The sequence below is a fragment of the Triturus cristatus genome, chromosome 6 (assembly GCF_964204655.1).
Source record: "Triturus cristatus chromosome 6, aTriCri1.1, whole genome shotgun sequence".
In the NCBI taxonomy this organism is placed as follows: Eukaryota; Metazoa; Chordata; class Amphibia; order Caudata; family Salamandridae; genus Triturus; species Triturus cristatus.
Window position 1 is genome coordinate 1,613,926,515 of NC_140589.1, and position 26,470 is coordinate 1,613,952,984.

Below are 26,470 nucleotides of genomic sequence, written 5' to 3' on the forward strand. Positions count from 1 at the left end.
AGATGCTCCATCAAGTTGCTGGAGAGCCCACGTTTCTTCCTTGTATGGCTAACAAGAAAATAACAACAGTAATAACACTCACGCAAACACACAATACGTCACATCACACAGTTCGGGCAAGACCAACAAGAGAGACAACACTGCTCCGCTGCTGTTGAAGGTATGGAACGCACAGTTCACATACAGTGCATCAAAGTCCAACCTCATAGTGCAGCTCACCCAGCTTCTAAGACCTCCCAGCTGCTGCAGAAAGGGAATTTTTAAACGTGGTCTAGTAATCAGCCCTGCCCAACCACACCAAACATCGGAATCCTAATAATAGGGAAATGCCCCGTGCTCAGCCAGTAGACCTAATGGTTCATCCAGCGTTTACAACTGTGAAGTGGCTGCAGATGTTCTGCAAGGCACCCCAAAATACATCAAACTTCAATATAACAAAATACAATAATAAGTGTGCAAAGAACACACATTTATTTTCAAAACTGCAACTAGACTATAATAAGGGCCATGCAATGTGCAAGAGCAGTGCATGGGAGGATCTGGGGTTGTAAGAAGACTAGAGACCATGGCCTCTGTCAGCAAAGACGTGCATTACTTTCATAAACCTATGCTGGGGCTCCTATGAAAAGTGCGCCTTTCAAACTTTTACATATGGATCTACAAGCTTCCACAAGATAGAACAGTGCACATCCAGGTTTTAGTTTGTAAAGTAATGAAAATTTGTCGAAGGGGTAAAGACTGCTTGGCTCCCCCCAAAAGGAGGACGTCTCTAGTTGATAGCGTAGTACCCTTACCTCCCACTGTTCCTCTCTGCAGCTATCTTGCTAGAGTCTCCATCATTTACAAAGGAATGACTCATGGCACAATCTTTATCGGGTAATTTGACCAGAATATGGAACTCCTTATCTCTAAATCTAACACAGACTCATTGACTATCTTCCAAATGGAGTTGAAAGTCCTTCTCCTACAAAGACACTTTGGCAAGTCAAGACAGACTAACTGCGCTACCTCTGTCTCACTTGACCTAACCTTGCTGCTACTATCCATACCACCTAGATCCTCTAGCAATCGGTACGTGTGTGCCTTTGTAACAATTGAAACAAGCAAAAATCCCAATGTTTCTACCAACCACTTTGATCCTTTTGTAATGATCATAACTAGCAACTGTCTGTAACTTTGTATCTCTTGTAATGAGACCTGTTTAAGCGCTCTAACACCTTTGGGTAATGTCCGTGTTATATAAAAATACAAAATAAATAAATAAAATCAGAATTACCCCCTCGACTGCAGGACTATTGAAGCACGCCCCTCTGATGCGTGTTGCATGTAGGAGCGGGCACAGCAGCTCATGGGGCCAAAGTGGGGGAGGAGTGGTTGCTTCTTTGGAGTGTTCTGGGGAGCATGGGACAGAGGCAGCTGTGGGCATGGCCAGCTTGAAGTTCAAAATATTTTTGAACATTTCAGGTGACTTCTTTACCCATTAACCCAACGCCACCGCCAGCCTATTGATCCTTCACTCAGGTGCTCTTCTGCTCAGACAGTCCCTCCTACGAGAGCCACCAAACTTTCCTCAAATGTTCTCTTTAATGGGATTTGCAATTGCATGCATACACATCTATCAATGAAATAATTATACATTTTCAAGAATACACTAAAATGCATTTAACATACTGGAAAACAGCACTGGGCACCAGACGGTGCATCCCCTCGGAAAGCTAACATCAGCCCTTCATCTCTCTTGACCTTAGGCTGACACTGCTTCCATTAACTGCTGCTCCCATCCACCACCAGTCTAACTCAGTACTGGGATCACTCACAACCGCACCCACTCACTGACTGGTTTGCACTATGTGCTCATTCACCACTGGGTTCACTCCCCCATCATACTCACTTATACTCGCTCTCCAACAGGGTCACTCAATGCTGGACTCAATCACTGCTGCACTCACCACTAGGCTCTCTCACCTCATACACACTCCTTGTCACACATGCCATTAAGCTCAGGCACAGGTCAATCCACACCACTCGTTCGAGGTGTTTCTCACTCACTAATGGACTCACCCACCTTCAAGCTCTCTTACTCTAACACTCAATCACCACTGCACTCACTCACCAATAGGTTCACTGAATGTGGGTTCATTCAAAGCTGAACTCACTGACTAAAAGTTTCAGTCACCCTCTACACTCACCCCCTCACTGGTGGGCTCACACACCTAGAGGCTCACTCTCAACCAGGCACGCTCATCACCAGCCTTACTCACACCCACACTCACACTCACTCTCACCAGGCTCACTTGTTTACCATGGCACTCACCCACTGGTTGGTTCACTAATATCCAGTTGAAATGTAAGTATAGAGAAAGGAGTTGACTAAGGGGCTGTGTTAGAACGAGGGTAACTAACTGGTACTGAGTCATAGATGGCTTAACGGTTTGGTAGGGGTGAGAAGCCTCTTTTGTTAAAACTTTAATAGACTGCTTTGTGAGGAGAGGCAGAACGTTTAATAGGGACTGGGGTTAACTAGGCACGGGAAATGATTGATTTGATTTAAATGTACATTGAACTGTGACATTGGTTTTCACGAGGTAATGGTGTTGTTTTAAACATTTGCAGTAAATCCCTGACGAAGGGCAGAGAAAATGCCCGAAATGCATTGGATTGAGGATGTTTTTAAATGTATCCGGCGTGTTGCAGGAAGAAAAGGCCTGCGTTGGCAAACTGCAACATTTGAAAATTTGAAAATTTGGGAAGACATTTGAGTGTCGCACATGTGATTGTCGATTCACATTAAGCATTGGTAGAATGTGGAAATAAACATTAAACAAAATTGGATTAAACAGAGTCATCGCTTGTTCAAGGGCTGTGCGTCCGTCTAGGAGTGCAAAACGCGCTCCATTCCTGACTGATCAAATTACCCAGTGGTTTGAAGGCAAAACCACATTTCTCGGGCTGCACGCGATAAAATGATAATTCATAAGAGCAACTTTCAAGAAGATTGGATAATTATGGTGTGCATTTCGTCATCCTTGTATGTTATTGATTCAGATTGCCTGCCAGACATGTTGCACCCATCATGGAACATTGAAGATTTACTATAACCACGTGTGACCTAAGGACATCCGATTTTATCATCAGCAATGTTCAAAGGGACACAAACACTTGTGTATTATCCTTGGATCAACGTTTTAGAACAGTACATTGATCGATGTTGTTTTAACATTATGCTATGTCATTAAACAAGGTGCCGAGGGCCACATTGAACGTGTATTTTACATTTAAGGGAGGGTGGTAAATCAGACTTGTTAACTTGTGAGCATCAGCAGTTCGATTCAGTATGTTAATATCAATGGATTATTGGAGTGTGGAAGGCATTCTGGGAAGCGTAGTTTGGTAATGCGAGGGAGTTAAATGATTGGATGTATTAGGGGCGGAGAGTACGTTAACACAGCGTAAAGCGTGAGAGGGTGAAGTCAGAAGGGATATGCAGTGGAGGAAGGAAGGAAGAAAATGGTGATATATTTTGAAAATGTTGAAATGTAAGTATAGAGAAAGGAGTTGACTAAGGGGCTGTGTTAGAACGAGGGTAACTAACTGGTACTGTGTCATAGATGGCTTAACGGTTTGGTAGGGGGGAGAAGCCTCTTATGTTAAAACTTTAATAGAGTGCTTTGTGAGGAGAGGGAGAACGTTTAATAGGGACCGGGGTTAACTAGGCACGGGAAATGATTGATTTGATTTAAATGTACATTGAACTGTGACATTGGTTTTCACGAGGTAATGGTGTTGTTTTAAACATTTGCAGTAAATCCCTGACGAAGGGCAGAGAAAATGCCCGAAATGCATTGGATTGAGGATGTTTTTAAATGTATCCGGCGTGTTGCAGGAAGAAAAGGTCTGCGTTGGCAAACTGCAACATTTGAAAATTTGAAAATTTGGGAAGACATTTGAGTGTCGCACATGTGATAATCGATTCACATTAAGCATTGGTAGAATGTGGAAATAAACATTAAACAAAATTGGATTAAACAGAGTCATCGCTTGTTCAAGGGCTGTGCGTCCGTCTAGGAGTGCAAAACGCGCTCCATTCCTAATATCCAGGCTCACACACACTCATCCCAATACTCACTTATCACCAGTCTCGCTGATTCACTGCAGTGTTCACTGACCAGCAGGTTCAACACTTTGTTATGGTTACACCATCAATACCCATTTCTCACAGGCTCGGTCTCCTGTAGGCTTACACAGTACAGGCTCCCTTCCAACCCACCAGACTCACACACTACAAGGCTCATTCAACAATGGGCTTATTCACTCAATCACAGACTCATTCACCTCCAGTCTGACAAACATCCAGGCTCACTCCCAGCGACACACATTCTTCCACAGGTTTCCTCATCACCACTGAAAATCTGTAATACATATTGATTTTCTCTGGTTGCAATTACCATCCTGTGAGCATAAGTGTCCAATGATCCTAATTTTAGAGCACGTAACTCTGTGGAACTCAAGTTCTCAAAACATTTCCAGAACTTGATCAACGCATCTTGCATTTTTTTTAAGTCTTGTCTTTGTTGCTGAGGAACGTCAAGCGATTCTGACTCATCTCTATCTCTGTGGCATATGATAGGAGCTCGCTTGACTGACTGGGTGTCGCGTAATACATCAGATTGGTTCTGCTTCTTCCCTTCCTGTTAATGAATGAGTGCAGCTGGGAGTGAACACAGCAGTGTGTAAGATGGGTTATAAGTTAGTGGCTGAGGTGGGAAATTAGGTGGTCTATGGGAGGGGCAGGTGAATGGTTATTGGAAATGTGGTGAACACCGACAGAGTTGAACATTTGCAGGTGTTAACTAAATTCCTAGTGTTTTTCTCACTTAATATGCACATCTACAATGTGCGTCATTAACGTCATTAGTGAGGGGGCACGTGACGTGATTGGTATTTTCCTATGATTTTCAGGAGGTGTATATGAAGGCATTTCAAACATAAAACTCATTTAGGATTTTTTTTTTAATAAAATGTAAGATGCGCCAGCATCTTAAACCTAGTTGTAAAAAGAGCAATGCATATTTCGGTGGATTTAACTTTTAAATTTATGTCAATCCCAAAAAGTAGTCATTGTTTATAGATTACGGGTGTCAGGACCTTTGTAGTGGGGGTAAAATTACTAAATTAGCACGTTTTGTTCCGAAAATACTTTCAAGATTTAATCTCAAAATTGCCTTGCATTTCCTCAAAAAAACGAAGAGGACTCTAGAGCCAATATGAGCAAATAACCTCACTAGTGAAATACTCGGACAATGCAATTTAGCATTGTTCAAATAATGAAACTAGGGCTCTTTTTTATGAACTTCTTGCACAGGCAGCTGAGCTTCACCTGTGCTGCCCCATCCTTCCAGATCCCTCTGGGAGGCTGGGGAGTTCTCAACATGTCATCTGCGACTACAGTTTCCTATGACCCCCTCATCAATATTTTCGTAACATTTGTGTAGAGTCACTGAAATAGAACCCCCGCCCCAGAAAAAAACTCCGCCAAAATAAAAGTTTTATATTCAGCCATGGCTGTACAATAGTAATAGTTTTCTCTATATTTGCTGATACTCAAAATTAGATAGAAAGGCATTTACCATAAGAAAGTCATAAGTGCTGGAAGTAGAGGTGCTGAGGGTGGAGCAGCATCCCAAAATTACCATGCCCGAGTTAAGAAGGTGAATGAGCAATAAAGATAACTTCAGTTGTGTTTTTATCTTATAAAAGTTTCTGTGCGTTCAAAGAGGAAGGCCAAATGTCAGGCTGTGCCTTCAGACACATTTCTGCTTATTGTTTTAACACTGCGTTTGGCCTTTTCTTTCTCTGACTGCAACGTGAGAGGCCTTTTAACGAGCACTCTGTCCCAATCTTGCTTGGGTACATTGAGTGTGAAAGGAAAGGCTGCAAGAGGCCAACTTTTCACACAGCAAAATGTAAATACATGAACCCGAACTCTATAACTATTTCAAATATACCAGCAGTTAGGAAAGCACAAATTAACTACATGTTTTGTAACTTTGAAGTATGATGGAAACAAAGATCTAACAGGATCAAAACAAATCAAGGCACTTTACATGGTGATGTCCAGTGATCACTGAACCCCAATTTCCACTCATCATTTGTGTGCTGTATATATTTAGCCGTAAAATTGCATGTTTGTGCAAATGTAGTGGGCATTTCATTTGACAATGCTCTGTCTGTACATGACGGTGCGCAACCACACCATGCTTTAGTAATATTTTTGCTACAGTGTCTACCAAAATGTAGCACCGGCTACCTACCACACCCTTTCCACTCTCTTGCTGAATGAGAATAGCTTGTTTGATTTATTTATTCTTTGTCAGACGCTTGGATTTTTCACAACTCCCGTGACTTCAGTTATGTAACATTGACGGCCGCACACCGCTCTGAAATTGTTCCAGCACCACAGGACAAAGCAGAAGCGTTTGGTGAAACACGTTGCCAGGGCATGACTGGAACACAAAAGCAGTCGTTGCAAAAATGTTCCTACTGGACCCCACTACATTGGCAACCCTTCTGGGTTGGAAATCAGCCCCTTAACTAGCGACTTGAAACTCTCACGGGTGAGTAGCTGCACTATAAAAACCCGATTGACTGATTGGACTAGTAGCCCACGGCGGAAGTGCCAGAGTGGCCAATCGCGCCCTATGCTGCGTGAGGTATACATATAACTTCAAGAATGGATAGTAAACCCTGGGGGCGGGGCTGACTGAGGGAGCAGCCACCCAGCACTGTTCCTGAAAAATCAGCCTTCAGTGCATCCAGGTGTGACCCGAATGATGTATTGGAGGGCCGGTATCCAAAATAAACAAGCAGATGGAGGAGGTGAGGCTGGCACCAACCACTGCACCACTTTAAAATGATGTATTTTACTCATTGTTTCCAACTCGCCCTAAACTGCTACAGGATGCAGGTGCTCTGCGCGCGGTGAGCAGCTGCTTGATAAAGCCTGATAACCATGATGACAAGGAGTTATGGCCTGCGTTACTGGCGCAGGGCCCAGGGCAGAGTGCTAGTGCCAAGCTGTGTGGTGCTAAGGTTAAAAAAACTGATGAACGTTGTATACAATATTGTTTTTTTAATATAGTTGTATATAATATGTTTTTTAATTAGTTTGATAAATGTTGGTTATTTTAATATTACATGTCATTAGTGTTGTATTAATTTTTGTGTTTATTTTATTTGAGTATATTTTATCAAATTGTATATGAAATGTATTTAGTTTTAATTTCATTAGAAATTGTTTATGTAGTAGCAGGTGAATGGTTTTGTAGAAGATTAACGTGGGAGATCATTTAATATGTAAATTATTATTTTTATTCATAATTATTTTTGTATCTAATTTATTTATTTAATCAGGCAAGGATGAGAGACTTGGCATACTGCAAAACTTGGATGGAGGACTATTGTGAGCTGGCGCATCCAAAAGCACACCAAAGAGACTTTTGGGAACCATATTGAGTGTATGTAAGGAGTGAGATTACGGACTGAAGTAATGGAAATGATAAATATTAAAGTAGACATAGAAACTAGGGGAGTTCTGATATCTAAGAGATGTCTTTGGAGGACTGGCTGCTGATGACCATACCAGGAGACAAGGCCTCAATGATGTTTACAGTGGAGAGGGCACACAGAGTGCCGGGTAGGCCGCTGGCACTAGAGGGCACCACCTAAGCAGATAGTGGCTAGACTGCTAATCAATAGGGACCGGAATCACATCCTGCAAGTGGCATGCAGTGTCCGAACAGTAAGAATATACCCTGATTACACCACCAAGATCCAGCATCAAAGGAAAACCTTTCTAGCAGCCAAGCTCCTGCTGCTAAAACTGTACCTTTAGTATACACTGTTTTCCCCATAAAACTATGAGTCACTGATGAAGGAAAGACCCACATTATTGGGTCAGCAGCCAAGGCATGGAGCTGGCTAGAGGCAAAGTGCCTCCCTATTCTTGAAGCGTGAGAGAGGGACTGGCCTCCGGGGTGACAGAGGCAGAAAACGAGATGTAAGCCATGCAGGCGGTTGCAGGCCACCCCGACGATGGGCTAGACACAGTCTGTGAGGGCCAAGGTTGTGGAGGAAATACAACTCTTTGAACGGAGAAAGAAAATGGGCTGCACTAGCTGTAGACTCAAACTCAGAGTTCACGGCAGATGACCCAGAGGAGGTGGCTCTACCAGTTGCACTCTGATGACAGCAGTTAACATTGGTTGAATGGTTCAGAACAGTACAGGGACCCCCTTGACATATAAAGTCAGGTGGACCAGGAAGACTGTTGCACAGACAGCTGCATAGGTAGCTATCCACAACATCTCTGCGGACCCATGCCCTCTTACCTCCAATTCTACGTGTGAGAATTTTTCTACTGCTTGAAATGATTTGCCATTTTTGTTTGTTGGGGGTGACAGATGCCTAGAGAATTGGGGTGGCAAGTAGTTTTAGATCTGCTGAATGAGGTTGTTGGGAGGATGGGTGGGGAGGGGCAGTTGGAGGCATACCAGTTGACATATAAGACATAGACACACCACAGTGACACACCTAATATACCAGAACACAAACCACACCATGCAACCACATGGGTGACTCTTAATATGCCCCAGAACATCAATGGCCTTGGCAGCAAGTTAAAGAGGGCAGTGATGTTGAAATACCTGGCCAAACATGACCACAATATTATCCTGCTATAGGAAACCCAATTTTGGGGTAACAACTGCATGGTCCTCTACCATGGGAGCTAAAACTACTGGTTCATTCAGGATTCTCTACAGGAACCTGGGGGGGTGGGGATTTGGGTCCACAAATCCTTCCCAATGCAACTTACTCATTCATTGGTAGATAAGTTGGGGTGTCAGGTGGCGGGGAGTGGACGATGAAATGGAGAGACCCTGCGACTTGCATCATGGTACCTTCCCCTGGGTCACCAGACCGTGAGCTGATGGATCACAGAGACCCAAGAGACCCTACTGCTCAGTGGGGGATTGGATAGGCCCAGGGCATACACGCACTTGGCCACTTTCCTTGACTCTATGGGGATGGATTACTGTGGCGAGAAAACCACCCTGGGGATAAAACAACACCCATTCATCTCCAACAATATGCACTCACAGTCCAGGTTAGACAATTTTCTGGTGCCAAGACACCAACTGGGGAGATTCAGAGGCACCACCCTTCTCCTCAAGGCACATCTAACCACTTATGGTCACAACTATATACTGACAGGTTTACCAAGGAAAAGGGGTGAATAGAAATTCGACCCCTGGGAACTGACCGATTGGAATACTAGGAAATTACTATTAGAGACCATGGAGCTTTATTTTAAGGCGAAGGCAGGTACTGTGGACTTTGAGCAGATGTATGGGAGGCATATAAGCCAGTCATAGGAGGACAGATGACCACACATGTGATCAGGAAGAAGAGAGAAAGGGATAGGGAGTGCAGGGAGGTGGAAATACAAGTGATTTTATGGGAAGGGCAATATGTGGAATCCCCCTCCCCGAGTCTAGACCACAAGGTAGAGTGGACCAGAGAGGAACCGAGAAGCATTCTCCAACAGGAGGCGAGGGCCCATTTTAGAGGAAAACAAGGTAAACTATTCAAAATATGCAATAAAGCGGGGAAGTTGCTATCATTTTTACCAAAAAAAGAAGACAGGCAAAGGTGGGTTCAGGATATACATCTAGAGATGGGAGAGATTGCAGAAACCTCAAGCACTATAGTGTCAGTGTTCGCAACACATCTGAGGGAACTCTGCTGGGAGAGGGTTGGAGTCAAGGTAGTAGACCTAGAGCGATTCATTGCAGACATTCCGACATGTTGACTTGGAACGGAGTCGAGCCGGGCTTTGGAAGTGGAAATCAGAGACAGAAATTTCAGAGGCACCGACACAGATGAAAGGGAGTAGAGTTCGGGGCCTGAATGGTCTGTCACCCAAATTCTTTAAGTGCATCAAGTAGCGAGTGGTGGGCCTGCTCTGTTCGCTGTTCTACAGGACAAAATAGGAATTGTCTGCTCCCTCGAGATCTAAGACCGGCAGCAGCAGTAATGGTCCACAAGAAGGGGAAGCCGCCAGAGCATTGTACATCATATAGGTCAATCTCATTGTTAAACACAGAAACTAAGGTCCTAGCAACTGTACATGCCAACCGTTTGTTACAAATAGTGGACATCCTTGTGGCCCGATCAATCTGGCTTCGTGCCAGATAGGGCACGAGACACAACCTACGCAGGCTGGCGAGATACATTGCAAGGAGCAAGCAGATAGCTGAACCAACAATCAATGTTCCCTCTAATTTTTTCCCTCTGTGTGCGGCAGTGTAAGATGTCTGTGCGCTGCAGATAAGTCCATGTGCACCAAGAAAATTATGATGAATGTAAGCACTGTGATCAGTTATATACATTTATATATACATTTATGGCAATCACCATTCCAAAGCAAAAACAGGCGCACTTCAAGTATACTAACTTTAATAGGGATTTGTGACAGTTGTACAATGTATATGCACTCCAATATGATATGAATTGTTTACTCTAGTGGCACCTACACCCCAGTCTTAAAAAAATACAGGACCCAGAAGGTTGTACGATCATAGGATTTTACTAAAGTTGAACTAGTGTCATAGTGATAATAACATTGAAGGGTTAGAGCTGGTAAATGCAGTCTTTATGGCCCCGGAAGAGGGAGTTTGCATGGTGGTATTAGCTTCTATAGTATGCAATAACAAAACATACCTCAAAGCGATCCTAAGGGAGTGGTGCCCGCATCTATTCACTCAACTCTAAAGGAAAAGTGTAGAGCATCCCATGAGACCACCCCTCTAATATCCAGAATTAAGTGCGGCATGCCCATATTCTCCCACCAAAACTACGTGAATCTTAATATTCAAATAAAATGATGCTAAACTCTCCAAAAAATACAGCAATCATCTGGACACTGAATATACACTAATTATGTGCCTGAACTTATGATGATCATTTTGTTATACATTGAAGGTAGAATATTTTGCTCACTGATAAGTACCCATAGTATCAAGCTAGGTAAAAATGCATTACTTGTTTGTGCCATTCAGAAGAAAATAAGCTAATTTACTAAACTTAATTTACTTAACTTTGTCTCTTCTGTCGTGTCTCACTCTCCACTGCTGTGTATCTCCTGTCTGTCTTGTGTCAGACTCACCTCCTCTGTCTTGTGACTCACAAAGCCCTTGCACTTTCTCTCCACGCCCATACTCTCTCTCTCCTGCCATTTTCTGTTCTGTCTGTCTCTGTTTCGCTCTCTCTCTTTCTCCCTCCCCCTCCTACCTGCCATTTTGTGTCCCCTTTCCAGAGTGGCATCGCATGGTTGCCACCTGCCTTAATGCAATCAAGGAAAATTAGCCCCTTTCTACGATTAGGGTGATAATAAACAAAAGTCATGCTTAGGGACAAAGGCTCCGCACACCACTCAACACGGGTGCTACAGCACCTGCTGCACCAATGAAAGTTATGCTCCAGGTGGTATGCGTCTGACAATGGTTATAAACTTGTCATCTTTCTGTGCTTCTTAAAGGCATTATCTGTATCACATCTTTCCCACACAGATGGCTGTTGGCGCAGCTGCCTCTCTTTAACTCACCCTTTCTCACAATATCTACATTTGCCCCGTCTCTCTTAGTTGTTCTCTCTTGCTTGCCCCTCTTGTATTTATATTTCCCTCCATTTCACCTCAGCTGTGTTCTTGTGACTTTATTCAGTTGAAAAGGCTTTTCCCGGGCTTAGGTACCTTTCATCTAGTAGCAAAATAACAAAGGAACTTTGCTATTTATGTTCCTGAAAGACACAGCCACGATGCACGATGATTCAAGAAAGTTTCTGCAAAAATTGCAGAGCTGGCGGTGGGGCCCACCGCAAAGTTTGAAGGGTACCCTACACAGTACCCGAAACAATGTGCTGACTAGGTGTGACACAGGCCCTGTCAACTGCTTACGCAATCCCTTCCCTGGGCGAACAGGAAGTGCAGGGGTCGCAGTTCCAAGCTGCGTCACAATCCTCACACCCAGAGCCGGCTTTAGTGCTGGTGGCGCCCTGTGCGACAATGTTTGTTGGCGCCCCCCCCCCCCAATGACCACCTCCACCACGGATTCTCTCACTAGCACCTTTTAACAGTGACCAAGTCTCCATAACCACACTCTCGCAGATGCATTGAATTAGTTATATAGCGCCACTCATACCAGTGTAGGGTGTCCAAGCACTTTGCATCTCAGACACACATTGCACAGAGACAATCAATCATACGTGTGTAAATCAGTGTATAGGAAATGTTACATAAGCCAAAGGACTGAAAGTGTAGGAGTCACGTCATACATACTGGTAGGCAGTATAGTTTAATTAAGAGTGCTTGGTGTGGAGAAGCACAAACGCAGAGTCGAAAAAGAAACAGCATAGTTGGGAGTATTCTTTAATAGTAAAAATCGATTTCTAGCCAAATTAACCCTTTTTGCAACATTAATCAATGTTCTAATTATGTATACTTTGCAGTGTGTATGCAGTTCTGGGATGAAAGTTAATAACTCACTATTCTATATTAGGACTTTACGTTATAAATTGCAAGTAACAAAAGGATGTCTCTTTTGAAAGCAGTAATCTGCTGATCTGTTTACATCATACGCACTCTGTAATCTACTTGGTACACGTTCTATGCAGCAGGCATATTAACCCTCTGCACTTACTTCACCTAAGTCAAAACCTCAACTATACAAAATGCTGATCTCTCTCCAGGAAGATAATTAATCACACGAGTTTTCTTGACATTTATGTGAGGCCTGGTAATTGCAGGCGGAAAGAAACGCTGCAGCAGGTGCTTCAAAAGCTCACCAAACTTTCGAACACGGCGCCCTAAGGAAGCCAGCACCCGGTGCTGTGGCACCGGTCGCACCGCCCTAAAGCCGGCCCTGCTCACACCTCTGCGGTGCTTCTGACAGGTTAAACTTTCTAAATGTAAAGGAAAGGCCAGGAAAAGGAGAAATCATGTGGAATTTGGTTCATTAAACGTGAAGGCAGCATATTAGGAGATTTTTTAAAAGCCCCTTGCGCCGCCGGAGCGTCACTTTTAACATGGGAAAAAGTGACTTACCTGTGGCGCAAGGGGCTTGTAAATAAGCCCCTATGTCACATTTCCAAGTTTAAAACTTGAAATTAGAGCTATTTACCACACCTGGTAAACTCCCCAGTTAGAATGGACTTTACTGAGTGAGGTAAACATCTCACACCCTTCCTGTAATCAGGGCCTCAGTAGCTTTGATTTAATAAAGCTTAAGCAGTTGTATTCTACATAGAAAATATACCTCAACAGCTACATTATCAGCAAAGAGTGTGCTCCAAGAACAATCAAATTTCTCTCGAGCTTCCATTAACAAAGAGTCACGCTTTTAAAGAGAATCGGCCTGTTTGCAAACGTAATTAGATCTGTTCAAGCAAAATAAATGTCAAGCGGGTAAACGGTTCACCTACAGCTGTTAATGAAAGCAATCCCCGGTGGAAATGCTGGCCGCGTTGATGTAGCTGCTGAATCCTGGCAGGACACCCACCCGACACTAATGGAGCAAGCAGCAGAGTTTTGTCATCTGTGGCAAAACACGTGGAGGCAAGAGGAAGACTTTGCCTTTCACAGGAATTCTGCTTTTTCACCCGGCCTTGTAAACTCGCAGAAAATGCACTTCAGCTCCAAGGAAGTGACAGTTTTTTCGATCTGCTCCCAAATGGTCGCTTTGTCTCACAAGGAGCAGTGAAGTGCGCGCTTTGTGAGAGTATGTGCGCGCTAAGGGAAGGCCATTTGCGCGCCCGCCCAGGTGCGCGTGCTACAGGGAACAATGCCAACAATCCTACTTGTCTTGGACGCCGAGGAAGGTATTTAATTCCCTGGAGTGGCCCTACCTGCTGGTGATATTGGGCAAGATGTGTTTCAGCCCAATTTTTGTCCTGGGTGAAATTATTGTTCACAGACCTGGTGGCCAGGGTGAAGGGAAAGGGTGATGTCAAGCAAATTTTGGCTGAGTAGGCTGTCTGAAAATGATATTGTAATCCCAATGTCGGTGCCAGCCTCAGCACCTCCGCGACTGTCGCACACTGCACCGACTGCCACCCCATTGGGATGTCTGATCTTGGCGGAGGTGGCAGTCTTTCATCCAACAGATTAGGGTCCGACCACCAATACTGTAATGCGGTGGTTGGACAGATGGGCTGTTGGACTGACACAGATGGCCTGTTGTGTGCGGTACAATCGGATCAAGGAGTCCGTCGGCAAGTCAGAGACCAGCCCGTAATCCATATGGACTGGGTTTTATGCCATCCAAATTACGATGCTCAGTTTCTGGCAGGCTTTCCATGCCGGGGAAAGCGAGTTTGGGGGCCACTAGCAGGGCCCTCTTCTGTTTTCGGCCAGGGGGGCACCATATCGATCCCTGCACCGTGTGGCAGGCATCATGAGGTGCCTGCCATGCGGTGCAAGGATGAGCACAACCTCCCATTTCCTATGGGAGCTTGTGCTACAGCCGTAGCACATGCTTCCATAGGGAAATGTGAGTATGCGACCGCACCAGGTGTGGTCGCATCGTAATTAGGCAGTTGGGACTGCCGACCGGAGGTCGGTCGGAAAGTATCAAGCCTGCAGTTACAATTAAAAAATCAGATTTCTGTTTTTCTCTTAAACACAGACCTGCAACTTTGTGCATCATCCAGGGCTGCTTGAGCTATGAGTAAGTTTTATATTTTTCCCTTGATGTAAGTTTGGATAACACCTTTCTGCAAGCATTTCTCATACCAGGTGTCAAATATGCTAATGTCAACACAAAATCATTTTCATTTTTATGGATGAGCAGATTCAGGAAGGAGCTAATCTGTGGATCCCAGCAGCGTAGAGGTCAAAAGACCCAAGTGTAAACATATCACAATCAAGAGAAACATAGCAAAAAGATGGATTTTCTACATAAAGACATTTTGGACTGCAGATTCACTAGAGATGATATGCCTGGGGTACATTAACAAAGCACTGTGATGCAACCGAAGCTGCTCCAGACTAGGCTGTCATTGTGCCTTGCATGATTTGGATGCCTTTTGTAATCACATCTCTGCAGCTGTAAATAGGATGGTCTTATGTGTAAAACTGTATAATCACCACTTACCCCTTTTTCAAATGAGCCACATAGGCACTTTGGAGGGCTGCTTCCAAAAAATAGGTGAGTTCAAAATCCTGGGATGACACACTGGACTTTAAGTGCCTTGATGGTGTGCCACTCGACAGCTGAAATAATTAAATATATTTTAAAACAACAGGTCCGTTCAAACCATTTCACCGCCGTAAATTATGAGCAGGCCCAAAAATAAGACAAACTTTAATAGTGCAACATATTTTAAGAGAAGCTCTTTATTACAGTTGCCACAAACATACCCAGCACTTCAGTATCAATTTAAACCACTATGACTCTTGGGGAAAAAAAGTCATACCATGTAACTAAGCAGCTTCAATTCATAGTTTGATAAATCGTCTGATTTCATAATGTGCCATGGCTTGAAATATCGAAATAAGTCATAATTATCAGTTTCCTAAAGAGTACAGCACACAGTACAGTCACATTGAAGAAGACCTTGGCCACCTTAATCCAGACCATTTCGAACACCGTCTCCAGTCCTGAGACTGTCGCCTACACATATTTCCAGATGTGCTTGCTTATTTAGTTCAATGGCAGCAAGACAAGACCACAAGATCCAGAATGCAATACGCTATCAGACACAAATTCAGGTCCTGGTTTAGTGCCTGTAATGACCCTACAGACGTTTATGCAGCAACCTCTTCGGTTCAGCGCCTGTAGCACGTGAAGACACGCCTGCTTTGGAAATGAGGAATCACGGTCATTGTCAGTATCTGGTTGAAGGTGATTATGGATTTTGGGAGATGGGGAGGGATTTCGGGAAACTGAGCGACACAACAGATTTCACCACAGCACTCCATGTTATGCATCTTTTCTCAATCTTCAATACACGTTGTTATAAATATGTTGTAGAGCTGTGCAGATACCATAACAGTTTGCTGGAAACGTGTGTTGCACATCTCCATCTGCTTAAGAAACTGCAATAGCAAGAACCACAAAGTATAATATCCTTATTACTGGTCTTATTATTATTAACATTAGTGGTATTATTAATAGTGGTGATTGCACTAGTAGTTGTATTAATATTGGTAATAATAGTGATAGCAATAATAATGTTGTAGAATGTTTACAACTAGAACAGAAGTTTAAAAAAAGTTCAATTCAAAACAATCAGCTAAAGCCCATGGGGACTGAATGAAAATAGAAAGGAACTGATTTTTTAAAAAAGTACACCGTATATAATAATAAAAAAGGAGGTGTGCATTGTGCAAAACATATCTGAAAGAGTCCGTAGTTATAGATTCCTTACCTTAGAATTACCCCTAGGAGTCAGACTGGATCCAGAGAAAAGTTTTCACCTCTACGCGTCGGTAGGTGGCGTCGGTCGACTCCGCGTCCGTTGTTGGCGTCGTGGTTGCTGTGATGATGTCACGGTGTCTATTGAGACGCCAACCCTGCGCGCTGACATCAGTTCTTCCTTTTTCAGCACCAGCCAGCGCAGATCCGGAGAGAGCGTGCCCCTTAGCCACTTTTTGACTAACCCTTTTTTGACTTTTCTCGATTTTTTTTTTATCTTTTACTCCTGGTGCACGAGGGATGTCCAGCCGTCAGCCCGGTTTCAAGCCCTGTGACTCCTGTCACAAGTTGATTTGGTCACCCATCAGCACTTTGTGTGTCTCTGGTGCCTGGAGCGCAAGCACGAAGTCATGCTTCGACTGCCGGAGTCTTTGCGGGAGCGGTCCCAAAAGCTTTTGGAGGCCTGCCAGTCTGCTCCACACTGTTCGAGGTCTTGGTCGAGGGGAAGGTTGCAGGTCCGGTCAAGGAGCCATCACCATTCGTCCTCGAAGTCTTCGCACTCCTCGGGTAAGTTGAAGCACAAGTAGAAGGCAAAGAAGCGTCTTCGCTCTTTGCATTCTCCCTGTCCGTCAGCCTACGTGGGACCCGGAGCGTCATCTCTCTCCGGCTCCTTCGTCGGAGCCCGCTGGGATGGCTCCACGCTTCCCTCCTTTTCAAGGATCCGGAGCATCCCCTGCCCAGCATCGTGCATTTTACTAAGCGCTGCACAGCATCTTTGGACAGCCCGACTCCTCAGGTGCGCCTTTGGGCCCCACAGACTCGGCTGGGGGCCCTGGGGCTTCGATGCTGGTGGCTCTGACCTCGGCGCCGCAGGATCCCCATGGATCCAGGCCTGGATCCGGATCGGTGCTGGTCGACCGCACAGTACTTTCGCCGGCACCGATTCCAATGACGATGCCCCGATGTCCTGATGTCGGTTGCACCCCCAACTGGCATCGGCCCCAGCCTCACCCCTGATTTGGACACATGCTGGACCGACATCGGTACCGGCACCGGAGGGTACTTTTGTACCGCTGTTCATCCCTGGTGTTCCCTCCCGCCCTGAGCGGCAACCAGAGGAGGGTTAGGAGGACTGGGAGAGATCTGTTGACCCTCTAGCAGACCAACTTGAAGAGCCGGACTAGCAAGAGGAGTTGGGTGATGCCAGTGGTATGGATACTTCCCCAAACCTTGGTATGCTTTCTCCCACTACCGTGGCTACAGAGGAGGGAGCCTTCTACGCTGTGGTGTTGCGTAGGGCAGCTGAGGCCTTGGGACTCAAGCTTCCTACGGTGGCTGTCAGGACTAACCTCCAGACTGAGGTGCTTCAACCGGCAGCAGCCTCTTCGGAGACCCTGCTGCCTTTTAATGAGGCTCTCACTGACATCCTTCTGGGCACTTGGTCCAAGCCCAGCACAGGGGGTCCTGTGGATAGGATGATTGCCCAACGCCACCGCCCGCCCTGGGCGACACACTTTTCCTCTCCCAACATCCTACCCCCGAGAGCTTGGTGGTTCAAGCCTCATCCTGCAAAGGCACATTCCCTACTGCTCCCCCAGATAGGGAATTCAAGAAGCTGGGTCATCTTGGGAAGAAGACGTTTTCTTCCGCCAGCTTAGGACTGCAGTCGGTGAACACTGCATGTCTCTTGGGCCGATATACACACACAGTGTGGGATACAGTCACGCAAGTGCTGCCACAGTGTCCGGAGGACCCACACTGTTGCTGAGGGTTGAGATGCAACTAACTTCACCATCCGGTGTGGGCTGGATACCGCCGACTCGCTGGGTAGGACGGTTTCCACGTCTGTAGCCCTGAGGCGCTATGCCTGGCTGAGAATGTCTGGCTTCTCTGGGGATGTCCAATCCACACTTTGGGACATGCCCTTTGATGATCGTTGCCTGTTTGGTGACAAGTCGGACAACGCGCTCGAGCGCTTCAAGGACTCTAGGGCCACGGCCAGGTCCTTGGGCCTCGTAGCAACTTCTCACCCCATGCAGTCTGCCTTTCACCCCTTTCGTGGCTATGGAAGGTGTGCCCCACCATGTTCCACCCAGAGCCAAAGGGCTGCACAAGCTACGCAGCCTATGTGTGGCTGGGGATGTGGGATCTAGAGTCGCTGGTCTGGGGGCCAGAGAGCAGACCAGTCCACCAATGTCCCACTGCGGCAGCCTCCAAACCTCCATAGTCTGACTTTTCAAGGCCACCAGTTGCCAGTGGGCAACAGGATCCACCATTACCTTCCCACTGGCACATCACCATGTCGGACAGGTGGGTTTTGCAGATAGTCTGAAGGGGCTACTCCCTCCCTCCATGCCACCAACACTCCATCGCATGTCGCAGGATCTCCTGGCCCTTCTATGCCAGGAAGTTACAGCTCTCTTAGCCAAGGGAGCTATCGAATGAGTCCCTGTGCCAGAAGTAGATCATGATTGCTACTCCCACTGCTTCCTAGTACCCAAGAAGGACAAAGGACTGTGTCCTATCTTAGACCTCTGGGACGTCAACTGCTTCCTCCGGAAGGAAAAATTCAAAATGTTAACCTTGGCTCAGGTCCTGTCTTCCCTTCACCCTGGAGACTGGATAGAACGCTTATTTTCACATCCCCCTCTTGCCTGCCCACCGGCATTACCTACGGTTCACGTTAGGCCACAAGTATTTTCAATTTACTGTGCTTATATTTGGCCTTAGCGGCGCCCCTAAGGTGTTCACAAAAGTGATGGCGGTGGTCGCAGCTCATCTGCGCAGCTCAGGGGTTCCAGTCGTCCCCCTATATCCATGACTGGCTGTTGAAGGCAGTCTCGCCCCAGGCTGACGTCTCCCACCTCCAGGCTACGGCAGACATCCTGCATTCGCCGGGGTTCACTATCAACGTGCCGAAGTCGCACCTGATTTCCTCTCAGAAGCTCCTTTTCATTGGAGCAGGTCTGGATACAGCGCAGTTTCGGGCTTATCCTCCCAAGCAACAAGTCCGGGATATTCGGTCTATGATACCGACTCTTTCCCGGATTTCGGTGAGAATGACTCTGAGGCTGCTGGCCTCCTCCATTCTGCTGGTAGATCATGCCAGATGGCATATGCGGGCTCTGCAGTGGGACCTGAAGTTCCAGTGGGCGCAGCATCAGGGCAATCTTTTCCATGTCATCCAGATCTCGAACAGACTGCAAGTCAGTTGCAGTGGTGGCTAACAAACCAAGATTGGGTCAGTGGCAGATCCCTCTCCCTTCCACAACCAGAGTTCACAGTGGTGACGGATCTGTTACTCCTGGGATGGGACGGCCATATGAGAGAGGCAGAGATCAGGGGTCTCCGGCAGAGTCCGGGCTCCACATCAACCTTCTGGAGCTCCAGGCAATTCGTCTTGCACTGAAGGCACTGCTTTCTTCTGTCAAAGGAAGAATAGTGCAGGTGTTCACAGACATCACCACCACCATGTGGTACTGCAACAAACAGGGCGGGTGGGGTCGTGGACCCTATGTGAAGAGGCTCTTTGCCTTTGGACATGGCTGGAACATCAGGGCATATCCCTGGTGGTTCAACACCTGGTGGGTTCCCTGAACACCAGCCAGACGTACTCAGCCACCGGTGCATGATGGATCCCGAATGGCGTCTTCACTTGGAGGTGGTGCAAGGTCTCTTTCAGCAGTGGGGAGAGCCTTGGTTAGATCTATTTGCCACTGAAGAAAACACACAATGTCAGTAGTTCTGCGCATTGGAGTTTACAAGGCAGCACTAGCTCTGCGACTCCTTTCTTTGCGAGTGGAATTGCGGCCTCCTGTATGCCTTTGCACCCGTACCACTTCTACCCAGAGTGCTGAAGAAGATCAAAGCGCGACCAGGCCCAAGTAATTCTTTTGGCTCCTGACTGAGCGCGAAAAGTCTGGTACCCCGAGCTCTTTAGCATGGCCATCGATCCTCCGATAAGACTGCCTTTTCGGGAGGATCTTCTGTCGCAGCAGCAGGGGACAGTTCTCCACCCGAACCTGTCCTGTATCCACCTTCTTGCGTGGAGATTGAGTGGCAACAGTTGACAGCTTTCGACCTTCCTCCCGAATTCTGTAACGTCATCATGGCAGCCAATCATCCCTCCAATAAAACAGTATACGCCTGTAGATGGAACAAATTTGTGGCATGGTGCACAGCAAAAGCAGTAGATCCCCTTTCTGCCCCCCTTTCAGAGGTTCTCCTCTTCATTCTTTCTCAGGCCCAGCAGGGCTCTGCTCTGGGCACTCTTAAAGGCTATTTTCATTCATTCCGGCCTTTCTTCCCCTTCCTGATCAGCCTTCTCTTTTCAAGTTCCCTGTTGTTTACAGATTTCTGAAGGGCATTACTCATCTCATTCCTCCTTCTCCGTTCGTAATGCTTCAGTGGGACTTGAATCTTGTCCTCACTTATTTTATGTGTGTTACCTTTCAGCCATTACATAATTGTCCTCTTCGTCGCCTTACTTTAAAGACTGCTTTCCATCACATCTGCACGCAGGGTGAGTGAGCTTCAGACTCTTTCTTCCAAACCGCCCTTTCTTGCTGTCTATCCAGAGAAAGTGGTCCTTCGTACTAGACATTTTTTTATGCCCAAAGTGGTTACCTCTTTCCACATAGGCCAGACCATCACATTGCCCACCTTCTTGCCACCTCCGCACCCTTCGAAAGAGGCAGAGAGACTCCACCATCTGGACCAAAAACGTGCGCTGTCCTTCATTGACCGCACTAAAGACTTACGGGGGCACGATCAACTCTTCGTGGGATATGTGGGCACCAAGAAAGGTCAGGCAGTGCACAAACGTACCATCTCTCGATGGGTTGTCTTATGCATTAAGATCTGTTATTCTTTGGCAAATAAAGGAACCTCCAGTAGGACTGCATGCCCACTCTACCAGGGTGACGGCAGCCACTACTGCTTTGGGACGTGGAGTTCCGTTGGTTGACATCTGCAAGGCAGCCACATGGGCATCCTGGCACACATTCACGAAATATTACTGCCTGGACAGCCAAGGAGAGACAGCATTTTCGGCCGTTCTGTTCTCCAGGACTTCCTCATGTGAACTTAGTTTGCAGACCCAACACCGGGATTGGCATTGCTGGGGTATCTATTCTAAGGTAAGGTATCTATAACTACGGTCTCTTTCAGATGAACAAGTTACTTACCTTAGGTAACAATGTATCTGTAAGAGACATATGTAGTTCCTTACCGCCCCTACCATCCTCCCCGTTCAGCGTACTGACTTCTAGGGATAGGGACTCCCTTACAGGGCCCTAGTTATGTGCACCAGTGGCCAGTGACTTGCATGGCTCAGCGCTTCTGGTGTGGAAAGTCGTGTCAGAACTGATGTCAGCGCGCAGGGGCAGCGTCTAAGTAGACCGCGACGTCATCCCGTGACCAAGGACGAGAAGCCGACTGGAGCCACCTACTGATGCGCAGGGGTAATGCTACGAAACAATTTCTCCAGATCCAGTCTGACGCCTGGGGGTAATTCTAAGGTAAGGAATCCATACCAACATATGTCTCTTACAGATACATCGTTACTGAAGGTAAGTAACTCTTTCTTCTAGAAAACCAGTATGAAAGCTACACAGTTTTAGGAAGTAATTATAACAATATGTAATCAACAATTGCTTCATAACATTAGTCGCTTAGAGTCTGCTGGAGTGGTGCATTGTAATAAAGTGGCAATTTTAGATTACCCTACCCCTTTTAGGGTATATTTCCCTGCCTTAGTAGGGAAATCAATTAATGACCCTAAAGAACAGAAAGAAACCATTCTACACATCAGGGCTGTTGGTTGTTTTGCTTTGGGATTTTGTTTTGTAATAACAAAAAAAAATGTGGAGTGGGACCAAATATACATTGCTACCGCTCACCATTTCCCTAGCCTACAGGTCAGCAGAGATTTCTAAATGTGGCCAGCGATTTTCCACCAGAGGAGTGGAGACAATAACCTCTTCTGACCTAGCAGGCAGAGGGCCATCAGCCAAGGGCTAAATGTGGCCCTCAGAAGGTTATTTACAGTTGTTGTGGTAACAGAAATCAACCGACAAATGGTAGAGGAATAAAAGTCAGAATCAGAGAAAGGAATCTAGATGCTGAATATTGGATTGAGGCAGGATGATATCGTATGGGCACTGTTAGAAATGGGGCTGCCGGTTGATTGTGGTATGAGCCCTGCTCAAGCAGCAACCGAAAATTGAGTTTAGATTAATAAATAAAAGAAGACCGACACAACTAAAATCCAATTAGTAGAACTGAAGTTATTCAATTTTAAAGTTTATAATGAAATATAGCGCTAAAAAGCACAAAGCACTGTTGGGGGATATCTGGTCACTCTGGACCAGGACAAAGTGACAAGTTCAGGCTGTCTGCTACAGGGACCGAGTGAGGCCCACTGAACAAAGTAATCAATCAATCAATCAATCATAGGCATTTATAATGCGCACTACTCACCCGGAGGGTCTCAAGGCGCTTGGGGGGGGGGGGGTCCGCTACTGCTCGAACAACCAGGTCTTGAGCTTCTTCCTGAAGGAGAGGTGGTCTTGGGTCAGGCGTAGGTCGGGAGGGAGGGCGTTCCAAGTCTTGGCGGCCAGGTGGGAGAAGGATCTTCCTCCTGTTGTCGCTCTGTGGATGCGGGGGACGGCGGCGAGGGCGTGACTGGTCGAGCGGAGGTGGCGTTTGGGAGCGTAGAAGTTGAGGCGGCTGTTGAGGTAGGTCGGGCCTTGGTAGTGTAGGGCTTTGTGCGCGTGGGTGAGGAGCCGGAAGGTGATTCTTTTGTTGATCGGGAGCCAGTGCAGGTCTCTCAGGTGTCTGGAGATGTGGCTTCGTCTGGGGACGTCGAGGATGAGTCTCGCCGAGGCGTTCTGGATCCGCTGGAGTCTCTTCTGGAGCTTGGCGGTGGTACCGGCGTAGAGGGCGTTGCCGTAGTCCAGTCGACTGGTGACGAGGGCCTGGGTGACCGTCTTCCTGGTCTCGGTGGGGATCCACCGGAAGATCTTACGTAGCATGCGCAGGATGTTGAAACAGGACGAGGAGACGGCGTTGACTTGTCTGGTCATGGAGAGGGAGGAGTCCAGGATGAAGCCCAGGTTGCGTGCGTGGTCTGTCGGTTTGGGTGCGTTGCCCAGGGCGGGGGGCCACCAGGAGTCGTCCCAGGCGGAGGGTGAGGAGCCCAGGATGAGGACTTCCGTCTTGTCTGTGTTCAGTTTCAGGCGGCTGGTCGTCATCCACTCGGCCACGTTTTTCATCCCTTCGTGTAGGTTGGCTCTGGCGGTGGCGGGGTCGTTGGTCAGGGAGAGGATCAGCTGGGTGTCATCGGCGTAGGAGATGATGTTCAGGTTGTGTTGGCGTGCGATGGCCGCAAGGGGGCTCATGTAGACATTGAAGAGGGTGGGGCTGAGCGAGGAGCCCTGAGGGACGCCGCAGATGACTTCCGTGGCTTCTGATCTGAACGGGGGCAGGCGGACTCTCTGTGTCCTTCCGGTGAGGAAGGAGATGATCCATTCCAGTGCCTTCTCCTCGATTCCGACGTTGCTGAGGCGCTGCACTAGGGTGCGGTGGCAGACAGTGTCGAATGCCGCGGAGAGGTCCAGGAGGATGAGGGCCGCTGTTTCTCCGTTGTCCAGCAGGGTTCGGATGTCGTCCGTGGCAGCGATGAGGGCGGTCTCAGTGCTGTGGTTGGCCCGGAAGCCTGACTGGGATGGGTCGAGGGAACCAGTCGTCTCGAGGAAGGCTGCCAGTTGCTTGTTGACGGTCTTCTCGATGACTTTGGCTGGAAACGGGAGGAGCGAGATGGGGCGGTAGTTCTTGAGTTCGGCGGGGTCCGCCGTTGGTTTCTTTAGTAGAGCGCTGAGTTCGGCATGCTTCCAGCTCTCAGGGAAGGTGGCGGTGTCGAGGGAGGTGTTGATGATGTCCCGCAGGTGGGGTGCGATGACAGCGTCGGCCTTGTTGAAGATGTGGTGAGGGCAGGGGTCGGTTGGGGATCTGGAGTGGATGGAGTTCATCGTGCTGATGGTGTCTTCGAGGTTGATCGGTGTCCAGGCGTTGAGGGTGGTGGTGGGGGGCGTTGGTTTGGTCGTGGGGAGCGTTGGTTGTGTTCTGAAGCTGTTGTGTATGTCAGCGATCTTGTTGTGGAAGTAGGAGGCGAGGGAGTTGCAGAGGTCTTGCGATGGGGTGATGTTGTTGGTTCCGGCGTTGGGGTTGGAGAGCTCTCTGACGATGTTGAAGAGTTCCTTGCTGTTGTGTGCGTTGTTGTCCAGCCGTTCCTTGAATGCTGTTTTCTTGGTGGCGTGGATCAGTTGATGGTGCATTCGGGTGGCGAGCTTGAGGGTAGTCATGTTGTCCGGCGTTGGGTCTCTTCTCCAGGCTTTCTCGAGGGCACGGCAGTTCTTCTTGGAGCTCTTGAGTTCGTCGGTGAACCACGGGGCCTTCTTGCTTCCGGGTCTGCTGGGCGGGGTCCTCAGAGGGGCGAGCTCGTCCGCGCAGGTGGAGATCCATTTCGTGAGGTTGTCGGCGGCTTGGCTGGGGTTCGGTGAGCTGGCGGGAGGGTGCTGGCTCAGGGATGCGGCGAGTTGTTCGGCTGTGATCTTGTTCCAGCTTCTTCGTGCAGCCTGTTGCTGGTGGTGGTGGACCGTGGTTCTTTTGAAGGTGAAGTGGATGCAGCTGTGGTCCGTCCAGTGGAGTCCAGTGGCGTGGCTGAAGGAGATGTCTTTGCTGGACGAGAAGACGGCGTCGAGTGTGTGTCCGGCGAGGTGGGTGGGGGTGGTCACCAGCTGCTTGAGTCCGAGGGTGGCGAGGTTGTCAAGCAGGGTGGTGGTGTTGCGGTCGTTGTTGTTCTCCAGGTGGAAGTTGATGTCCCCGAGGAGGATGTAGTCAGCGGAGGGGAGGGCGTGCGGGCTGATGAAGTCGGCGATGTCTTCGCTGAATTGAGTGCGTGGTCCCGGGGGTCGGTAGATCAGGGTGCCTCTGAGGGTGGTCTTGGGGTCGGTGTGGACCTGGAAGTGCAGGTGTTCGGCGGTTGTCAGGGTGTCGTCGGCGTTGGTCGAGATACGGATGGTGTCCCTGTGGATGATGGCGATGCCTCCTCCAGTCTGGTTGTCGCGGTCTCTCCGGATGATCTTGTAGCCCTCTGGGATGGCGATGGCGATGTCGGGCGCTGAGGAGTCGTTCATCCAGGTTTCCGTGAGGAAGGCAACGTCAGGAGCTGTGGTGTCAAGTAGGTTCCAGAGTTGAACGGCGTGTCTGTGGACGGAGCGGGGGTTGAGCAGGATGCACTTGAGGTGGTTGCTGCTGGTGTTCCGTTTGGTGGGTGCTGAAGCAGTGCAGGTCCGGATGCAGGAGAACTTGCAGGACTGGCAGGTGAAGGGTCCGTGGGTGCGTCTCGGAGTGGCTCGGTAGCACCCGGGGGTTCGGCCGGTGTTGAGTGCGTTGAGGGTGGCGGCATCGTAAGTAGCTTCAATCCGTGTTGAGGAGCATTGCATGGATCCGCGACTAAGATCCGTGGCGCAGCAGAGGCAATGCATCAGTTCCTAGTTTCAACGAGGCTGCGCTGCAAGGTTATGTTGCGTCTACTTCAAGGATTCTGTCGACGGGGCTTGCGATGCTTAGTCAGGTGTCAAGGATGCGAGGCACAGCATAGGCGAAGTGTCAATGCCGATGAGCAGTGAAGCTGCGATTCAGAGTTTGAGTCATTGTGACTGCTGTCAACGAGGGATGCAAGGAGTTTGTGTCGGAAAAGCATTGTGCAGCAGCGGTTTGGAAGGCAATGCGTTGGTCCCAATATGCGGGAGGTGTGGCGATGCTAGTCTTTTGCAACTAAAAGACACACAGTTGATGGATGGAATGCAGAATAAATCAAAACATTCACCCCATTCAAGAGATCTGGGTTAAATCAATCATTCTTTTGCTCACCATGCCACCCCAGTTTGTTCTTTTTTGCATTTGTCACCCCGAGTGGGATGGTCATGCCCAGACGT

The 26,470-nt window shown here is 47.7% G+C and overlaps 1 protein-coding gene and 1 long non-coding RNA gene across 4 annotated transcripts in view; one reads left to right on the forward strand and one right to left on the reverse strand.

The window, feature by feature from the left end:
* Positions 1-4,020, forward strand: part of LOC146821716 (uncharacterized) — a 127,032-nt gene extending 123,012 nt beyond the window's left edge. Inside the window, exon 5 of the long non-coding RNA XR_014963194.1 lies at positions 2,614-4,020. This is a non-coding gene — a long non-coding RNA (uncharacterized LOC146821716). The remainder of the gene's footprint in view (positions 1-2,613) is intronic.
* The window catches only part of TTC7A (tetratricopeptide repeat domain 7A), a 1,536,967-nt gene that overhangs the window by 1,111,005 nt on the left and 399,492 nt on the right, over positions 1-26,470 (reverse strand). For all 3 annotated transcript variants that reach the window (XM_085612750.1, XM_085612748.1, XM_085612749.1), the window contains exon 5: positions 15,207-15,325. In XM_085612750.1, coding sequence (XP_085468876.1) covers positions 15,207-15,325 — 119 coding nt within the window. The remainder of the gene's footprint in view (positions 1-15,206; positions 15,326-26,470) is intronic.